The 19,607-nt window shown below is 40.3% G+C and overlaps 1 protein-coding gene across 1 annotated transcript in view; it reads left to right on the top strand.

Annotated features, from left to right (window-relative positions):
• AFF3 (ALF transcription elongation factor 3) overlaps window positions 1-19,607 on the top strand; it is a 452,244-nt gene that overhangs the window by 65,425 nt on the left and 367,212 nt on the right. The window contains exons 2-3 of the mRNA XM_054009691.1: window positions 2,611-2,731; window positions 9,894-10,697. Coding sequence (XP_053865666.1) covers window positions 2,611-2,731; window positions 9,894-10,697 — 925 coding nt within the window. The remainder of the gene's footprint in view (window positions 1-2,610; window positions 2,732-9,893; window positions 10,698-19,607) is intronic.

Genomic DNA, 19,607 nt, shown 5'->3' with positions numbered 1-19,607 from the left:
TGTGCCAGGCTGCAGCCCCTCTTCCAGCTCCTCCAGAACCTTGTTTCCCTGCACCACCTCATTTACACACACCCCATCTGTGCCCCACAAAGTCATGAGACCTCCTTGTCAACGTCCTCCTGACACTAGCCAAGATGGCCGCCCACCATACCAAGAGGAGGAAGGTGGACAAGGGGGTTCTCTGCGACTGTGGGACTTATTTTCAATTCCTCATTAAATCACGCCTCTGAGGTGAGTTCTTCTGGGTGGTGTCCAGTGCCTCCTTAGACACACTTTTAGTGCGGTAGGTGCTGTCGGAGGTTCTCAGGTCGGTGTCCCCTTCTGTTGCCCTGTTTTTTAACCTTCGAACCTCGCTCCTGTCACTGTTTTTTTCATTTGTTGTCCCAAGAATTCATTAGTGGCCAGGGCTCAGTGGCTCCCTCCCCGCAACTTGGTTGAGGAGGTGGACCTTCAGTTCTGGGCGAACCTAGACCCACCTATCCCAGTACCAAGAATAGGCGCACACCTTTAAACTTCTGCAACAAATGAGGTAGAGATCCTACAGCGAAATATCTGTCTTCAGTACACAACCTTGATTCATCTCCAAAGCAAGCTGGGAAATATAGTATGTGATCATGTACCACATGGCGCCAGCTTCCAACTTTCCCTGGGGGTGCTCAATCCCCACTCAGCCCCAGGCCCAGCCCCCACTCCACCCCTTTCCCCCAAGCTCCCACCTTGCCTCTTTCCACCCCCGATCCTGCCCCCACTCCACCCCTTCCTCCTGTTAGAAGTCACTTATCTATTTACCACACTGGGTTATCTCAGATGATATGATATAGCAACTGTTGCCTTTAAAATGACATCTGCTTTGTCTCTCTCTATTGTGTGTGGTCTGTGTTCTCTACTTTCTCCCATAATGGTTGCTAAATGGACTCTCACGTGCACAAGGCAGGTTCCATTGAAATAGTAAGGCTTTCACCAATGTCTCCATATAATCTAAGGGACCAGTCTATGATTATCCCATTGGTACAAATGGGTCAAGTCCAGTTCTTTCAGAAGATGTATTATGTTAAGTACATTTATTGCACATGCAAAGTGAAAAATTGACAGCATTGAATAAAAAAAATATTCTTTAAGCAAAAGAGAAAGTATATCTTAAGCAGCAGCTTTTCCAGCTTTCTCTGCATTGCCGTATCTTAATTTTGCTTTGAAGAGAAACTTCCTTTGGATCAGAGCACTCTTATGTCTGCCTGCTCTGTGTTTGGCCTCTGAGTTGAGACTGCAATCAGAGGTGTCAGCTGAGATAGTGGTGAACACCTGTCCATTAAGAATTAGGCTCAGATGTTCATCTCACACAGGTCAACAAATGGGCAGTGGATTTTAGTGTCCTTTGGTCACTACTACGAAATTATTTTAAAATACTAACAGTGTCTACATATCTTGGGTGTTTTCAGTACATTCATATCTTAAAATTAACAGCTTTGGGCATTTTAACAGTCTTCCCTGATGCATGTTAAGTCACTTGGGTAGATGATTTAAAGTCCATTTTGCTTAACTGGGCAGCTAGTGAGAAAGACGAGCTTTATTTTATTTATGGCCAATACACTTACTTGACACTAATGTATTTTCCACTTTACAAAACTACATCACAAAAAAAGAGGAAAGCATTATCTGGAAAAAGCAAAATATTAAGTTATCCTTTTAATGTAATCATTGTAAACACTTGTAAACCTGTTTAAGCATTTAGGTTTGTTTTGTGATGAGGATGAAACTTAAGAGACTGAAGTTTGCAAATCTATATATGTTGTGTGGAGGTGATATGGACACAGTGTTCTTCATGTCTTGGACCTGTTATATTAAAATAACATTTTAGAATTTTTTTTTTATGTTTGTCTTTCAATATTGGGGCCTTTAGTTTATTTCCAAAAAGGACACAATTGTTTCATGCAGTGATACCATTTAATCCCCAGCGCCCCACTCCCCCAACCCCATCATTCAAATATTCATTTATTCATGCTCTGAAGTTGTGATGGAGTCAAATCAGTTTGAAGGAGGAATTGATTCAGCAGTAGTTTCATAACTTGACTGATTAGCAGAGATAAGAAGAAGGAGCATAACTGGGAAAACCATTACAGAATGTAGTTTTAACTGCTCTTTGGGGAGCTAGTTAATGAAAGAATCACTACAGAAACACAGCTATGTAAAAAGGAGCATTCTCTTATAACACACTGAGGATATGTCATAAGTGGAAATATGTTCATAATTTCTATTTACTCTTAGCTGTAATTACCATGTGTCTTACGAGAACTTTCAGGGCTCTATCAACGTTGCTTCGATCTTTTCTGCGTTGCATTTCAGGCAGAGAAGCTCAGTACGGGCTAGAGTTTGCCCCATGTGTGGGGTTTTTTTTTTTTTTGGCTTCCTTAAGAATTTAATTATCCGTTTTCTGTGTGAGAAAGCACTGGGATACCCAGAGACCTGAGCTTCCACTGACTGATTAGACTGGCATTAATCTGATTCATGTTCGTGTTATCTTTCCCATCTGTCTGTGAACCACGCTAATAGATTAACATTGGTTTATGTGTTGCCTTTTAATTTTTTAAAAATTCTTTCTTTCCTTTGACACAGTGTCTATGAACCAGACAGAAATGTTCTGCGGAGGAAAGAATGGGAGAGGAGAAATCAGGAGGCACAGCAGGAAGATGGTTCATTTAATACCAGTTACTCCCTCTTCAGTGAACCGTACAAGGTAGATGTTTCCCAACTGTACTGTTCTTTATTTATTTATTTTTGGACAATAAAATGTAGGTTGTACAAGATGTTGCTCAGGCTTCAGTAGTCTCCAACAAGTGTTGGCCTCACAAAACTTGCATATAAACATTTATGGGTCATTGAGAATCAGATACTTTTATATTGGTTTCTTACAAAATTCAGTAGTAACTAAAAATGAAATAATCTAATACATTGGTGATATTGCATTGAATCTAAGAGGTTGCACTGAATCTAAGAGTAAGGGTGATGGTGCTCTACTTCTAAAGTATTTAGGAAAAATAACTGTGTTAGAATGTGGTCAAGCTAACATAAGAACATCAGAATGGCCATACTGGGTCAGACAAATGGTTCATCTAGCCCAGTATTCTGTCCTCAACAGTGGCCCGTGCCAGATGCTTCAGAGGGAATGAACAGAACAGGGCAATTATCACATGATCCATACCCTGTCATCAGTATCTGGCAGTCAGAGGCTTAGGGACACCTAGAGCATGAGGTTGCATCCCTGACCATCTTGGTTAATAGCCATTGATGGACCTATCCTCCATGTACTTATCTAGTTCTTGTTTCAACCCCAGTAAAACATGTAGCCTTTAACATCCCCTGCTGTGGGATTACTGTGCGTTGTGTGAAAAAGCACTTCCTTAAGTTTCTTTAAGTCTTCTGTTTATTAATATTTTTAAGTGATCTCTGGTTCTTATGTTATGTGAAGGGAAAAGAACACTTCCTTATTCACTTTCTCCACACCATCCATGATTTCATAGACCACCATCATATCCCTCCTTAGTTGTCTCCTCTCTAACCTGAACGGTGCCAGTCTTTTTAATCGCTCTTCATCTGGAAGCTGTTCCATACCGCTACACATTTTTGTTGCCCTTCCAATTCTAATATATCTTTTTTGAGATATGGCAACCAGAACTGCACACAATACTCAATCTCTGTGTGGGGGTATCATGGATTTATATAGTGACATTATATTTTATGTCTCACCTATCCCTTTCCTAATGGTTCCTAACATTGTGTTAGCTTTTTTGATAACTGCTGCACATTGAGTAGATGTTTTCAGAGAACTATCCATGATGAATCCAAGATTTCTGGACCTTATAATTTTGTATGTCTAATTGGGATTATGTTTTCCAATGTGCATTACTTTATACTTACCAACATTGAATTTCATCTGCCAGTTTTGTTGCCCACTCATATTTAGCTACACACTAAATATGTTTGTATCATGAGTCCAACCTAGGTGCCTGTTGTTTAGCATGACAGTATATATAGTTTATTTTTTATTTGCTATGAATGACACAAACATAATTTGTCTGAAAATACCATCTGCTAGGATTTTCATTCCTGTGGTTCCAGCTTCCAAAAGGGGCAGACAGAATTCCCAAATGTCATTTAAAGTTTTGGTCCCTAAGGGATGGAACACAAGCCAGTCCCACCACCAATGGTCAGGTGTTACCCTTTGAGCTTAAGCACTGCCTAAACTTTGAGGACTGGTAGTTCTTTTCTGAGCATGGTCAGTAAAAGAGTTCTCTGCAGGGGCTGTACCTCTCCAATTGCTGCTCCAGTTTTTTTCTTTGGATGCTTCAAAGCACCATGGGGTATCTTTTACCTTTAACACTGGCAATGGCTGAAACATGTCCGCTGCTCTGTCTGCTTTGGAGTGGCCTATCAGTTGCACAGGTGTTAGATTTGCTGCAAATGTTACCTGAAGCACTTAGAAAACATGGGAAACATCTTCAAGTCCTCCTCTAGGCACTGCAGAGAGACTACCATAAGTCCCTTATGAGGTTAGCCTGGAGTGTTTCATTTACTATTTTTAAAAATATTCTCACAGCAAAATGACTGACCAAGTATTCTACAACTGGTTAATAACATACTAAAAGCATTCTGAGTGGTTAATAACTTAGATTGGTTAATAATTAAATCACCCAGTGTTTTAATATCATGTGCTGCAAAGAGCTGCAGGAGATACCCTGAGGACTCACTTGCAGCTCCCAAGCCTCAGTCTGAGTATTACTGCCCTACAGACTGTTCCTTACCCCATTATACCTCTCAAGAATGCTCTCAGGCACCCTCTGATAATGAGATGCTGCAGGAAGTCCAATCTCTTCTGGCCAAGAAAGAGGGAGGAGGGGTTTTATTCCAGATACTTTCTGGACAGAATAGACTGCCTCGTCAACAAAATCAGTAATTTTGCTAAAGAATCTTTAAGAAGAATGTGATTGGCTATATCCTCTGGATCTTGCAGTTGTCTGAACATAGAGATACTTCTCAGGTATCAGAAGGCTCTTCGATCATTATATGTGGGATATGTTTTCACAAAATATTTGGCCTATTTACCCAGATTGGGAGTGCATGTGTTCCCCTACCTAATAACTGGCTACTCAAGGACAGCAACCCTTTTGAGGATGTCATAAAATCAGACTCTACCACTAGAATTCCTGTTAAAATAACCAACATACCAACTTGTCCCTAGCACACAATTAGAATACCCAAGAACCCAGCTAGATACAGCTTAGCTTGAACCTTTCCTGCCTCAGGAGTGGATCCAAGACCTTACCACTTTGGCAGAGAGGATAAGCAAGAGCCAGCAGATGACAGCTTAGACCATACTAAGGATGTTGGATCTGATGGCTGCAGCTGTACTTGTAGTTCCCCTGGCATGTTTGCATATGAGATCTCTTCAGTGGCCCCCGAGAGCACAGGGACTCTCACATTACATTCAGATGAGAGAATACCTCTGGCCTGGTGGCATCTAGAGACAACCTTCAATTAGCTACGGACATCCAAATTTCAGTGAGCACAAATGTGCCTGGCTTGTGACGGGGAGTCCATACAGAGGGGCCCAATGCTTGGAGGAACAAAGACTGCATAAAAATTTCATACATAGGGATATGGACAGTTCCTCAGGCTTTAAGGCCTTGTATTCCAAAAGGTGGCCCTAGTTTGAGGAGAATCAGGCCACCACATTTTACATCAATAAGTAGGGAAATCTGTTAGTCTTTAAGGTGCCACCAGACTCCTTGTTGTTTTTGTAGATACAGACTAACACGGTTACCCCCTGATACTTGACACCATGTAATGGGGTGACCTGCCTCTTTAAGGGCCAGGAGGCCAGGGGCTGGCCAAGCCTGATTAATTAGCCAGGCCCTACCATACCTGATCTAGGTGTAGGACTTAAAAAAGAGAGGAAACCCAGCACTTAGGGGCTGGCTGTGGAGGAGAGCTGAGTCACCAGAGTGGAGCTAACTCCTGTGATAGGACCTGGAACAAGGGGCCAGTCTCCAGGGAGGCAGTCCTGGGGCTATGTTCTGTAAGAGGAACTGGGATTTGAAGAGGAACCCAAGAGGGGCAAGAGGCTCAAGCGCTTAGATGAGTGAAAGACATTTTGGTAGTGTTTAGTTTTGGAGTTCTCCTAAGCCCAGGGAGAAGTCATGGGACCTGCTACTCTTCCAAAAAAAACAAAACAAAAAAAAAGGAGTGGAATTCTGTTTGATTTAGAAGGACGGTGCTGCTGGAGAAGCCATCTTGGGGCTTGTCCAGTTACAGCTGGACTTGGATACCCCAGAAGGGAGTTTGAACTTTTAAGGCACAAAAGACCCAGACAGAGGCTAACAACAGGAGAAGGTGACCAACGGGGAGCTCCATCAACCCCACACTCAGCACAAGGAAACAACAGCTAGTGAATAGCTTCTGTGCACATGGGGCTTGCTTTGGAGTGGGATCCTGTAACACCGCCTGAGTTGGTAAAACCTGTTTATGTGAAAGTGGCCCTGTCTCTGTAAACATTCCTTGATACCATACATTTGGCAGAGAAGTAGAACATAATCATAGGCAGACTGGATCAGTCTGTGACAGATCCTCACAAATGGTCTTTGAATCGAGGAATGGTGGATCAGCTGTTCCCTCCAGTGGGGAGTGCCAGAGGTGGATCTCTTCAGTAGTCATCTGACCAAGACCTCTATGCTAAAAGACTATGCTAGTGAGGGATCTGCTGGAAAAGAAGAGATTGAGTGAAGAAGGAGCCTCCTCTGTGCCTTTCTGCTAGTACCTCTGCTAGCTAAGATCTTGGCTAAGTTTAGTCAAGCGAGTGATCTTACAAACCCCATACTGGCCCACACAAGCATAGCTGTTTCAGATACCTGATTTCATGAGGCTGGGAATCTGGCCAGATGGCACTCCCCTCTTTCCCAACCCAGGAACTCCCTCCTTGAGAAGATTGGCTCCTGACAGGATAGAGATCTGTTTCTCAAATGCAGCTAAGTTGTCCACTTTAAGTTGGAAGTACAAGCAACAGAGAAGTCATGATGGCAATGCTAGCTATAAAGTTAATAAGAGAAAACAGAGAATTGAGGCTGTTTCTGAGCTCTATAGTTAAGAGATCTATAGTTATGCTCTCTCTGAACTGGTAGCTCCAGTCTTCCTAGCTTCTCAAAAACCATGTAGCAGGTGGACTTACAATTCCAGGTAGAAGAGGCTTGTGGCATGATACAAGCAGGACCATGATGACCCTTTTACTACCTATGCTTGACTAGCTTCTTACTGACTGAATCTAATTTAAATCCCAACTCAGTTAAGAAACATCTGGCCTGTTGAGAACTAGTCAAGGTATTATCTTTGTAGACCCGTATCTTCAGATTTATGCGGGGCTTTCCATTTTTGAAACCTCGTTAATAGCTCTCTTTATTATGGGACATTAGTGTGGTCCTGACAAAGCTAATGAAAACTCCCTTTAAAGGCACCAAATATCTGTGAGCTCAAATTCAGTGTGATAGTAACTGCTGCTTGTAGAGAGAGCGAGCTTCAGGCTCTCATGTCTATTGCATCTTATTCCAAGTTTTACAGTTTGATGCCTCAGACTCAGCTGAGACTGCTCTTGGAGGTGGTGACAAATTTCCACTGTCGTCAGCCTCACAACTTGCCAGTGTTCTTTCCACGCACGTGTGCTCACGATGCTCTTCTCCCTAGGCTCAAAAAGTTCTTGGCATTCTAACTGGAGTGGATTAAATCTTTAAAAAATCCTCCCAACTTTTTTTTATTTTACTCCACTGGGCAATACTGTGACTAAGTGATCCATTTCAAATATTGTAGTTTGATTGCATTTTGCATATCTATCAGCTGGCTGCTCTGAAACTAGAAAGCCAATGCAAGGCATGTTCAACTTTATTACTGTCTGTACTGCTTGCCATGGGGAAGGTTCCCTTGCAAACATAGACAAGGCAGCTACACGGCCCTCATTCCACACATCCCTAAGGCATTATTACGTGAATTCAGCTTCTAGGAGGAAATCCTGTTTCAGTGATGCAGATACTGTTTCTGAGTTAGGGGAGTACCAATTCTCCTTTCCCCTAATATGTTTGTTTTTTTCAGTATGTGACTAATTTAAGCCAATTATATTTTAAGCTTATAAAAAGTAAGCCAAAAAAAACCCACCTTCCTCTCCATGGTTGGTATTGGCCTGATTACTGTTGCCTGTTGCAGATTTATTTACATTCTTTTTCTTTTTTACATTCTTTTTATGTTCTTCCCTTGAGCTGCTTCTCTCTCCAGGAGCAAGAATTCTGAGGTTAAATCCTGGTCCTAGTGAAGTCAATGGGTGTTTTGCCATTGACTTCAGTGGGATCAGGATTTCACCACTGGTGAAGGAAAAGCAGAAAATTACTGACCTCTAATCCCGATTCTGTGAAGGTACCTGACAGGATTCTCACTCACCCACCTGCTTCTGTGCAGAGTTTGGAAGAATCTATGAGGCGGTGATGTTAATGTTTATACCTTTGTTTACAATTAACTTCTCGAGACCATAATTTTCAATTATTTTTATTGAATGTCTTATTTCTTTGGGGAGCTTTTGCCTCCTGCTCCAAGACAGTGGCTAGGCTCAGATGACAGCACATTCCACCCTTGGGAGGATGGAAAAGGCAACTTGCTTGTATTCCATCTTGCTACCACTGCCAAAAAATGTTAAGAACTTGGGAAATTCTTCCTGTTTTTTGCAAAAGAGCTAAGACCCAGACTGATAATTCGGTCAGAAATGATATTTTCAGAGAAGTAGAATCATGAGTCAGTAATATTTTTCCCATGTCCCATTAGCTCACTTTCTTTCCTTAAGAAACCTTGTTGATATTAGGGTCAGCTCAGAATATGCGGTAAACTGACTGGTGTATTCAGTACTTTCTTAAGCTATTGTATTGCCTCCCTTTTCTTCTATGTGTATATTTCTGTAAAGAATGCATATTGGAGGAAATCAGGAATGTAGTATTTTCATTCACGGCTGAACCTTGACCCATGTCTTGAAAGGGAAGCTTGCTGTGGACTACAAGGATTTTAGTGCCAGGTGGGCCAGGGGACAGTCCAGAGCAGTAATGTATGTGCAAATGGTCAGGCAGCCAGCAGGTCACTCCATGTCAGAGGCCGTCTGGGACCATGGTCAGAGTTCTTGCAGGGGTCAGTAGCCAGAAGACTCAATCCAAGGGTACAGATTAGTGGGTTGGGAGGTGAGGTCGGATGAGGCAACAAGGTAGGTAAGGTGAAGCAGCAAGGCAAGGCAATCTGGGGAGCAACCAGCAGGCACTAGTCTGGGGCTCAGACAGCTTCCCCTTCCTGTTCAGGCCTTTATATAGTCCAGTTACTGAATGAAAGTGCTGCCTGTCCATCCAATCAAGGGCCTGGGTGCTGTGGGCCTGTAGGCTGTTGGTCAGAGGCAGCACATCAGTGCATTGCTGTGGTGCAGTAGCTAAGGCTGCTGCCTAAGCACCTTGTAGGCCTCAATTCAATACTTGGCTCCCAACAAAGGAAATTTCTTTATTATGACCAGATTTAATCCAAATCATTCTGCATAGCCGCAATAATAAATTTTCTAGTTTCCAGGTAATATATTTTAACTACAGTGTGATACCAGTGATAGATTTCTTTTTTATATACTCTGAGGCCCTTTACAGCTTTTCCAGTTCAGGGTAGATTTAAGATGTTGACAAGTGTCTTTAGAGACAATAAGGATTTTCGATCTCATTCCTCAACTATGTTACTGTATAAGGCAGTGCTGCTTCAATAAGGAGTGAAGCATGAATGGAATTATTTTCTTTTACTTTAATTGTTACAGAATGTTTGTTTTATTTTTTTGTTTGTTTGTTTTGCAGACTAACAAGGGAGATGAGCTCTCAAATCGTATCCAGAATACATTAGGCAACTATGATGAAATGAAGGACTTATTGACGGATCGATCCAACCAGAGTCATCTTGTTGGAGTTCCAAAACCTGGGATTCCACAGGCACCTGTGAACCAAACTGATGAACATTTTATTGCAGATTCAAGACCACAGCCTCAGCCTTCCATCTGCAGCACTTCATCATCCATACCAGCCGCTCTATCTGGTCAGCAAAGCAAGAGCCCCACAATGGGTTGGCAGAAAGCTGGGCACAATGCTTCTGATGGACAGCAGAGGGCCAGCAAGCATGGGCACAGATTGCTTGAGTCACACAATAGTGACTTCAAAATGGCTAACCAAAAAACCAGTCTGGAAAAGCTTAAACACTTTGCATTGAGTCCCACATCGTCATCTGTCAGTGCTGCAAAACAAGGTACTTTAAGATCCGTGCTTGGAGACAGTGTCAGCAAAGCACAACAGCAGTCCAAATTAAATTGCAGTGTAGAAGCAGGATCTCAGGCTCAAGAAAGGCCAGCAAAACACAGCACTGGGCACTGTGTTCAGAACTTCCCTCCTTCACTTGCTTCAAAGCCCAATATAGTTCAACAGAAACCAACGGCTTATGTAAGACCAATGGATGGTCAAGATCAGGCTCCTGATGATTCTCCAAAGCTAAAGTTATCGGCAGAAGCTAAAATGCACTGTACATCATATAGGGGAGTACCTTCTAATAAGCCTGACCCAACTATGGCCAAGACCAAGATGGCAAAATTTAACATTCCCCAGCAAGAAGAGGTAAGCATTTTTAAATATTTCATGACATTGCAAAGTTTAAATACCAGTTTATTTGGCAAAGTGCACCTGTTTTTAAACATGTTTATATATTTGTTTTGTTTAAAGCCTTTTGTTTGTTTTTAATTGGAATGTCATACACTGCAAATAGTAACCCAATAGTTACATCAAAAAGGTATCTGAGATAAAGGCTTAGTTGTCTTCAGAACTGAAACACATTTTACAGGTGCAAATGTTCAGTTAACATAAATTATGGCATATTAATCACTAGAAATTTCTCTGGCTAGCTAAGCCAGAGAAATCTAAATTTCTATCTAAATTTGTCTGGTTCTGGAGGAAACCATAATGACATAAAATTTAATTTACTTGTTCAAGAATCCTGCATATTACTTCTAGATTTTGCCATATTTTAATGGATATCTCCCTTCGGCATTCATTGAACTATACCAAATTGTCAGGAATAGTTCCACAGGCCTCTACAATGTCAAAACAGCTACACCATGTAAATAACTTATATAATCAATGTTATTATTATAACACAGATGAGAGATTAATAATGGTATTGGCTATTCATATCTTTAACTTTCATAGAAATTGTCTAAGTTTCAAAATGATTTATAAAGAGATTAAGACAAAAATACACATGATATAATTCCACAAGAGTCATCGTCTTATAAAAAAACAGTTAACATACAAACTTGACCATTTGCAACAAACAAACAAGCTTACAGGCAGCATTTCTGTTATCTGCTCTATGTGACTTATCCTTTGTTTTGGGGAAATTTCAAATTTCATCATTGTCCCCATCAGAACACTGTGCTTGATCAATACCACATTCTGTGATTTTCTTGATTTTTTTGTGTGTGTGTGTTTTAAAAAAAAATGGCAGACCATATGTGGGTTGTTGTGTTTAAATTTGCCAGGGTAAAGTCAGAGGCCTCTTTTGCTAGTTTCACATGCTCAGCTGGTGTAAATTGAAACACAATGGAGCTATGCCAATTTACACCACTTATTGATCTGGTGTATTTTTTCTGTTTGGCCTGAAGGGCTGGGACTACATCAGAGCAGAGATAGTGACCTTGTTACTCTTATTTAAAGGTAGGGTGTTTATTTAGCTGTTTTAATGTTTCTGTCTCTCATGTTGAAAAATGAATGCTTTTAGGGTCTCCCTTGGTTTGCTGCCTTCTCACTGGGATTCTGAAAGGCCTATTCTTCAAAAATTGGGTTGCCTGCTGTATGCCACTTTAATTTTTAGGAAACCAAATCTCTATGAAAGCAATTGCATTGTCTCAGTCAGTCCACTCAGGCACTCCAAACCACATGATTATTTTTTCTAAGTGAATTATCCACCAGTTCAAAGCAAAAGTGAAGTGATTTGTTGGCCTTGAAAAGTGATCAATTTAGACTCGAATCAAATTTTCAAGAGCCCCTGGAATCGGTTGACCACACAAAATATCTTTGCACTCACAAACTCTCGTGTTTATGCATAGAAATTCAGGTAATGGCATGTGCTGCTGCCCATTTAGTCATGTCATTCCCTGATTTTTCTGGTGCAAACACATGCTTGGATACCCAAATGAGGGGGTGTTCGAGGAATAACAGAAGCATATGCCCTGTCTTGCTCTTTCAGATTTTCTCCTTAAGACTGATTTGCAGAGGTGCCAGTAAAGAGTCACTTGCTTGTTTCAAATTGCAGTTTTGGCTTCAGGATTTTTCACCTGTATTCTAATTTTGACCTGCCTAGTATCCAGTGAAGCTACAGCTAATTATATATTGTCCATCCTTTCCTCATTCTGTTCAAAGAACAAATACTAAATTATGCAGTCTGTGATCCAACAAGCATTATGGAAACTTACTGGGATGATTCTGGTAATTAACTGTCCAATTTATAGAATTACAAATTAGTGGGTGAGCGGGACAAGATGTAATACACTTGAAATTTAGTAATTTGATACCATGTCACATGAAGTTTTAGTTGAAATCAAATTAGCTGGTTAGAGGCACTGGTGGTCTGAAAAATGGCCAAAACACTCTTAAAAAATGGAAAAAATCTGATATATTGAGTTGGAGGGAAATGTCTAGTGGGATATCACAGAGATCTGCGTTAGAGTTTTGAGATGGACTCAAAATATTGAAAAGATGGTATGGCCATTTCATGTGACCCAAAGCTATGGGTCTGTGGGTTTAAATATTATTCACATGCGTTTTGCTTTATCTTATCCTAGCATTTTCTATCACAAACAGTGCAGAGAAATTCTCTGCACCTGGGTGTCACTGCAGGGACACGTATTAACCAAAGCCGATAGGCTATTCAACCAAAAATAGCTCTGAGTCCTTGGGCCCTGGTCTGTAGTATCTTGCCTCATCCATCCTCTATGCATAGCACTTATCCGTTCTAAATTGTAATCCCTTCTCTTTTTCTGTTTCAATATTTCAAGCTCTTGCAATTTTATCAAACGTCTCAAGATATTTGGGGTTTTTTAGGAGTCTCAGTGAATTGTTAAGAAACAGGGTAGGAAGCTATGAAGGCGTCCAGTCTGTGAAAGAAACTTATTGAAACATCTCTGAGGGTGAGATTTTATCTGTATTCAGTTTTATTACTGTATTAGACTTAGATTTGCATGTTTTATTTTATTTTACCTGGTAATTCACTTTGTTCTGTCTATCACTACTTGGAACCACTTAAATCCTACTTTCTGTATTTAATAAAATCACCTTTTTTCCTTATTAATAAACCCAGAGTATGTATTAATATCTGGGGGGGGGGGCAAACAGCTGTGCATATCTCTCTATCAGTATTATAGAGGGCAAACAATTTATGAGTTTACCCTGTATAAGTTTTATACAGGGTAAAATGGATTTATTTGGGGTTTGGACCCATTGGGAGTTGGGCATCTGAGTGTTAAAGACAGGAACACTTCTGTAAGTTGCTTTCAATTAAGTCTGCAGCTTTGGGGCACGTGGTTCAGACCCTGGGTCTGTGTTGGAGCAGACTGGCATATCTGGCTCAACAAGACAGGGTGCTGGATTCCCAGGTTAGCAGGGAAAGCAGGGGCTTAAGTAGTCTTGGCACATCAGTTGGCAGTTCCCAAGGGGGTTTCTGTGATTGAACCCGTCACACTCATGATCTGTAAGCAATCTCCTCAATTTTTGAGGTCTGAGTCATGGTTTTTGAATGCTTGAGTTTGGCTATACTGCTGTGTCCCAAGTCAGTGGGTAACTCTAACAACTGTGCTCTTGCTTGCACATTTACCAGTTTATAGGACCCATCAGCTGGAAAAATAAACAGATGATAAAACAGTCAAAGTTAGGATCAAATTAAAAAAATACAAAATAGGTAGCGGTATTATATGAAGTGTGTCTCTTCTGTTGTACAATCTCTTCTTTGGTACATACCTGGAGGTTTTCAGTTGAACAGGCCACAAAGTTGGCTGTAGTACAATTATCATTAACTGGAAATAAAAGCACATGAATAAAAATTATAGACCATTACTTTTCAATATGTGAAAAAGGTTGATTTTTAATGTAGTCCAATACCTCATTTAATATTTTTAATCAGATATGGAAAGCCTTCAATATCTTGACACAAAGTGAAGATTATAACATTTAAAAAAATTGTTTTAATGAGAATACCTTGGGTAGACTGCATGCATAAAGGTATCAGTTTTCCATTCAGGATATTAGTCTTTAGGAATCTGGTTCACCAGTGTTAATCAGAAGCCATACCCGACCTCTTGGTCCTTTCAAAAATTATGATATTGCTCTGCATAAATGATAGTCTCTCATCTCAAGTACTTATGTTTCACATTTTGAATTTTACTGTAAATTATTTGTGAATTACATTACTGTAGATAAAAACCAAATGTACTAAGCAGAAGTACAGAGAAATGTGATATCATATTATAGAGGAAAAAAGGCAAGAAAGCAAGTGCCTCTTATTTCTAAAAATTTTTTATGCTAGAAACAGAAATATAAAAACTGAGATGGCAAGTAAGCCTTTGTATTATAATTGCATTTTTAAATACAATATTGTAGTCTATATGTTAGTTTTTATTATTATGCTGAAAACACATGAGTTTAAAATATGCATTGTCCTTTGATAATTCTGCTTTGCTTAGTAGAGTCAAACAAGAAAATCCAGGAATTTGAAAATGAGAAGTGACTACTAGTTTAATGGTGTAAAGCAGTTTTTTGTCAAATATGTGAACATATTTATGTGAAATTTAGATAAGAGCATATTTGGAACACATTTTTATTCCACTTCATAAGGTGCTTACACCATTTCTGCAAAAGTTATGTATATTGCACTACACGTGGAGTTCCTTATTCCATTCTTCCTCAATTCTTACTCAGGCAAACTCCTATTGAAATCAGTGGGAGTTTGCCTGGGTAAGAAACTCACTGTGATTGACCATATCAAAGTAATTACTTGCTGCATTTAGAGCTGGGTGAAATTTTTTTGCTGGAAATTTTTTTCAGCAAAAATGCAAATTCATCAACCCCAAAATATTTTACGAATTTGTCAGTTTTGTTAAATTTGTATCCAAAAACAAAAACAAATTTCTGAAAAAATTGAAATGTTTCCTTTGACATTTTTGAAACAAAACATTTTGGTTGGATCACTTGATGATTATCTGTTCTATTCATTCCCTCTGAAGCACCTGGCACTGGCCACTGTCAGAAGACATGATACTGACCCAGGATGGCTGTTCTTATGATTTTTTGATTCAAAATTACTTTTTGTTTTTTGAAATTTTCTTCAATTTTATTTTTAATAACATTAACACATGCTCAAAATTGAAACACAATGTTTAGTTTCATGTCAAAGTAAATGTCTAGTTCAACCCAATATTTTTTCTGATTTGTTTCAGAATTGCCAGTGAACTGAAGCATCCATTATCTCCCAGTTGTATTCTCAGCAGTGTCTGGCAGCAGGCACTAGCCACCATTCTGCAATGGTGCATGTTAGTTATGGATGTCATTAGGGGCAATATTTTCTTAGTCAGTTTTATTCAAGGATGTTGGAACAACCAGCAACCAGCAACAGCAACAACCAAAAATTAAACAGTAGACCAGCAGTTTTCAAACTGTGAGTTGGGACCCCAAAGTGGGTCGCCACCCTTTTTAATGGGGTTGCCAGGGCTGGTGTTAGACTTGCTGGGGCTCCGGGGCCGAAGCCCGAGCCCTACTGCCTGGGACCAAAGCCCAAGGGCTTCATCCCTGTGTAGCAGGGCTCAGGCTTCGGCTTCAGCCCTGGGCGGCAGGTATCAGGTTACAGGCCCCCTGCCCAGGTCTGAAAACCTTGGGCTTTGGCTTTGTCCTCCTCCCTGCCCAGGGCAGTGAGGCTCGGGCTTTGGCTTTGGACCCCTCCACCCAGGGTGGTGGGGCTCAGGCTTTGGTCTCCCCTCGTGGGGTCGTGTAGTAATTTTTGTTGTCAGAAGGGAGTCGCGGTGCAGTGAAGTTTGAGAACTGCTACAGTAGACATTCATGTGTGAAAAACTAAATGTGGCTACATCTCATTTAACAGTAATGTTATGACTGGGACATTGATGGTAAGGCCTAGTGGTCAAAGTGGGTATCAGGCCAGTTGGGTACTAGAAGTCAGAGTCTGAGATAGGCCAGAGGGAAAACCAAGAGTCAGGTGTCAGAAGACAGGCAGAGTTGGAGGCTGTAGTCTGGGGTCTCTTACAAGCAGGGTCTCAAGCAGAGACAGGCAGGCAGTCTGTTTTATTGCTCAGACAACTCCCTGTCATGGCTTCCTGGTTTAGGTGCTGGCACCAGCCAATCAGTGGGCTGTGAAGAGCTGCCACTCAGGTGCTGCTTGGTGGTACTTCCTGTTGAGCCTAGCCTCACAGCGTCCTCCCGCACGAGCCTAGCCCAAGCCTCCTGTGGTTATATGGAGGTATCAGTGGTCCAGAACCCCCATGGTCCCAGCTTCTAGTCTGGCAAGTTCTTACAAGTAGAAACTCCAGTACATAGTAGATGGGGAAAAATTGTCAGAATCAATACTTGTGCTCTCACCATAAAGACTGTGTATCAGTCAAGAAAATGGAAGATACTCTGCATCATCACAAAGAGAGGCGAAGGTCTGTAGTTTCGTTCAAGAGCTCTGATTCTCTGTCAGTGCTAACTTCAGGGAAACAGTAGAACAGCACTCTCTTCTTCAGTGCCACTATACAGCTGGTAGGGTTGGTAAATGAACCAAAGTTTTTCTCCTCCAAAACCTGATGTGTTGAATTATGTCTCATACAGGCAGGAACAAAAAACAGATGAGCAGTTGAAGGTGATTTTTGGAGCCAACTAATGTGGACACACTAATGATAAGTCAGTAATTCTTTTGAGATGACTTAAGATTTGCCAAAAGAGGTTGGAAGTTTGGTTCTGTTATGTAATGGAATTAAGTGTGGTGAGAGTCTTGTAACAGTTGTCAGTTTTACTGAAGTACTGCATTGTTTGGGAAGCCATTCTACAATCAGAGAACTTGAGTACCGTATTACGAGTAGTTAGGCTTGCCAATTTTGGTTGGATGTATTCCTGGAGGTTTCATCACATGACAATCTTTAAATAAAGATTAAACTTTAACTCCTGGAGACTCCAGGACAATCCTGAACGGTTGGCAACCGTATGAGTCGTAGGAGCTATTGCAAATCTTTTCTTTCCCAGATATTAATGGGAAGGAGTTTAGCAAGCTACATGCATCAGGAACAGGTCAAGAGTGCAATTTGACTGTGTAACATTACATACGACTTTTCACAAGTAAAAGTTATTTTCTCTCAATAAGAATTAATCTACAACAAATACACAAAACATTGCTCAGTGATCTGAAACAGTCATAGGTTTATTTAAGTCCTTTTAGTGCATGTGTGGGGGATGTATAGAGCTATGTGTTTTTACTTAGGAGAATGCAATAGTACAGGTTCCAAAGAAGGAATGGGTGAGTAGTGTTCAAAGTCTCAAACAAACATAGGGTGAACCAAATGTGCTAAGACTGTTGTATGGGTAATCGTTGTTTGATTAAGTAAGCTAACGTGGCTTTCATGAATTCCTCTTCTAGGATCCTGCAAATACTGATGCATATAGTAACTTTACACCTGAGTGCAGGCTCATTGAACTCAGTGGGACTAATGCATAAAGTTACGCATCTGACAGTGTTTGCAGGAATGAGGCCTTGTCTTATAAGCTTTTATTTGATATATATCTTCGTGCTCTCTACTTTTTTCTATTTCCATCCCCAGCAGAACAGTTTCATTTCCCTTTTGTATCAAATAACCATTTTTTGGTGGGGAAAAATGCTACACACACATAATTAACATCTTTGAAAAATCAAGAACTATATTGCTTTGATTCACAATGTTTTGTATGTATCCCTTTCCATATGGTATTTAATCTACATTGGTTGCTATGGTGAGTTACTTGTTATTCCTCATTAATCTTGACTAGTACGATAGTCATTGTAGGAAAATCTCAGATAACTGGATATATAAGTTATGATTGTCAAGGGACTTCCTTAACTTATGCATCTTCTTGCCAGTTTTTCCTAAGTTCGTTTTTTGTATTTAATAAAAGATGTATATTTGGAGCATTGTAACAAGGGTCTCTTTTACTCAACTCCACTTGTCAGTAAAATTGATCTTTCCTACAGGTATCAGTTGGAAAGGTTGCCACTTTTAGGATGAGGAAGAGAGCTTAATGAATGTCAGAATTCTGTATTTTATTAGGAAAAAGTGCATTCCACCTTTTCTCCCTAAATGAACTGGATGTTTTTGCTTTCTGAATCATCTCTAGAGGTAATACCATGTACATTAATAGAGTTCTGTTATACAGGATTGCAGTGCTTTTTTAATTCTGCATATTAAGATAACGTTGATAAAAGAATTAAGATTTCTAGAACTGAAAATGCTTTTTAATTAAACAGAAATTTGGTAGATTTTTTAAATCAATCTGTAGTGCTTCATATGATAATGGGTGGATGTAAAACAAATCCTGACTGCCAAATATAATCTAATAAACCTTCTTAATGAAATATGTCTCACAGGCTACTTGTATATTCAAATATCTTTATTTGCTCCGTTAACATTCACTGTTTTGAATTACTGGAACTGCATTGGGATGCTTTAAAATTTAACACAAAGTTCTGGATCTTGTGATCCTGTAGGGCACACAGAGGGAACCATAAGTTGCTGCTCTTTAGTGCAATGTAAGTGAAGGCTACTTGTGGACTCACACAAGATTTAGTACAGGGCAATGTTCTCTCCAATGAGCAGGGTTCTCAAGCTCCCATTGTATCTGCTCTATGACTCCTAAGAACACGGATTCTAAAAGAGGTTGGATGGATGTGTGTGGAGCATGCCAGATTTTAGGAGACAAGTTTAGGTGCAAACTTAATCTTGTCAATGAAGTGCTTAGATACTTGCTGTCTTGTAAGGCCTTACTCCTGATACTAGGCCAAAGTAACTTGACAGATACAGCAGTGTTCGTATTCATGCAGGACTGGGTTCCTCTGTCCCAGTAATTATAATGATAATCCCAGTCCACTCTTATACTTTGCCTTGTACTCATATGCATATCAGTTTGTGCAGGAGCAAGCCCTAAGAATGGCCTAGGATTTTTTTTTAATTATCCATGAAAAAGGTTTCCCTGTCTTGGTCTATAGTTTCTTTTCCCAGTCTTTAATTAGAGTGACATGAAGTTGCTGTCTCTGAATCTATGAGACACTTAGGGCAGATATGATTGAGGAGCTGGAGAACCAAAGGAAAATGTGAAGGGCTGGACAGAGCACTGATAATTTCAACCAAAGAAATGACCAATGTGTGCCATTTGATAAATGGAGTTAAAAAGGTCAGATCTCCAATAATCATGGTTAATGCATCCAGCAGAGTCAAAGACCATTTACTGTTGGTTACACATTCAATT

Source organism: Malaclemys terrapin, chromosome 1 (assembly GCF_027887155.1).
Source record: "Malaclemys terrapin pileata isolate rMalTer1 chromosome 1, rMalTer1.hap1, whole genome shotgun sequence".
Taxonomy (NCBI): domain Eukaryota; kingdom Metazoa; phylum Chordata; order Testudines; family Emydidae; genus Malaclemys; species Malaclemys terrapin.
This window is presented reverse-complemented; position numbering and strand designations above follow the sequence as displayed.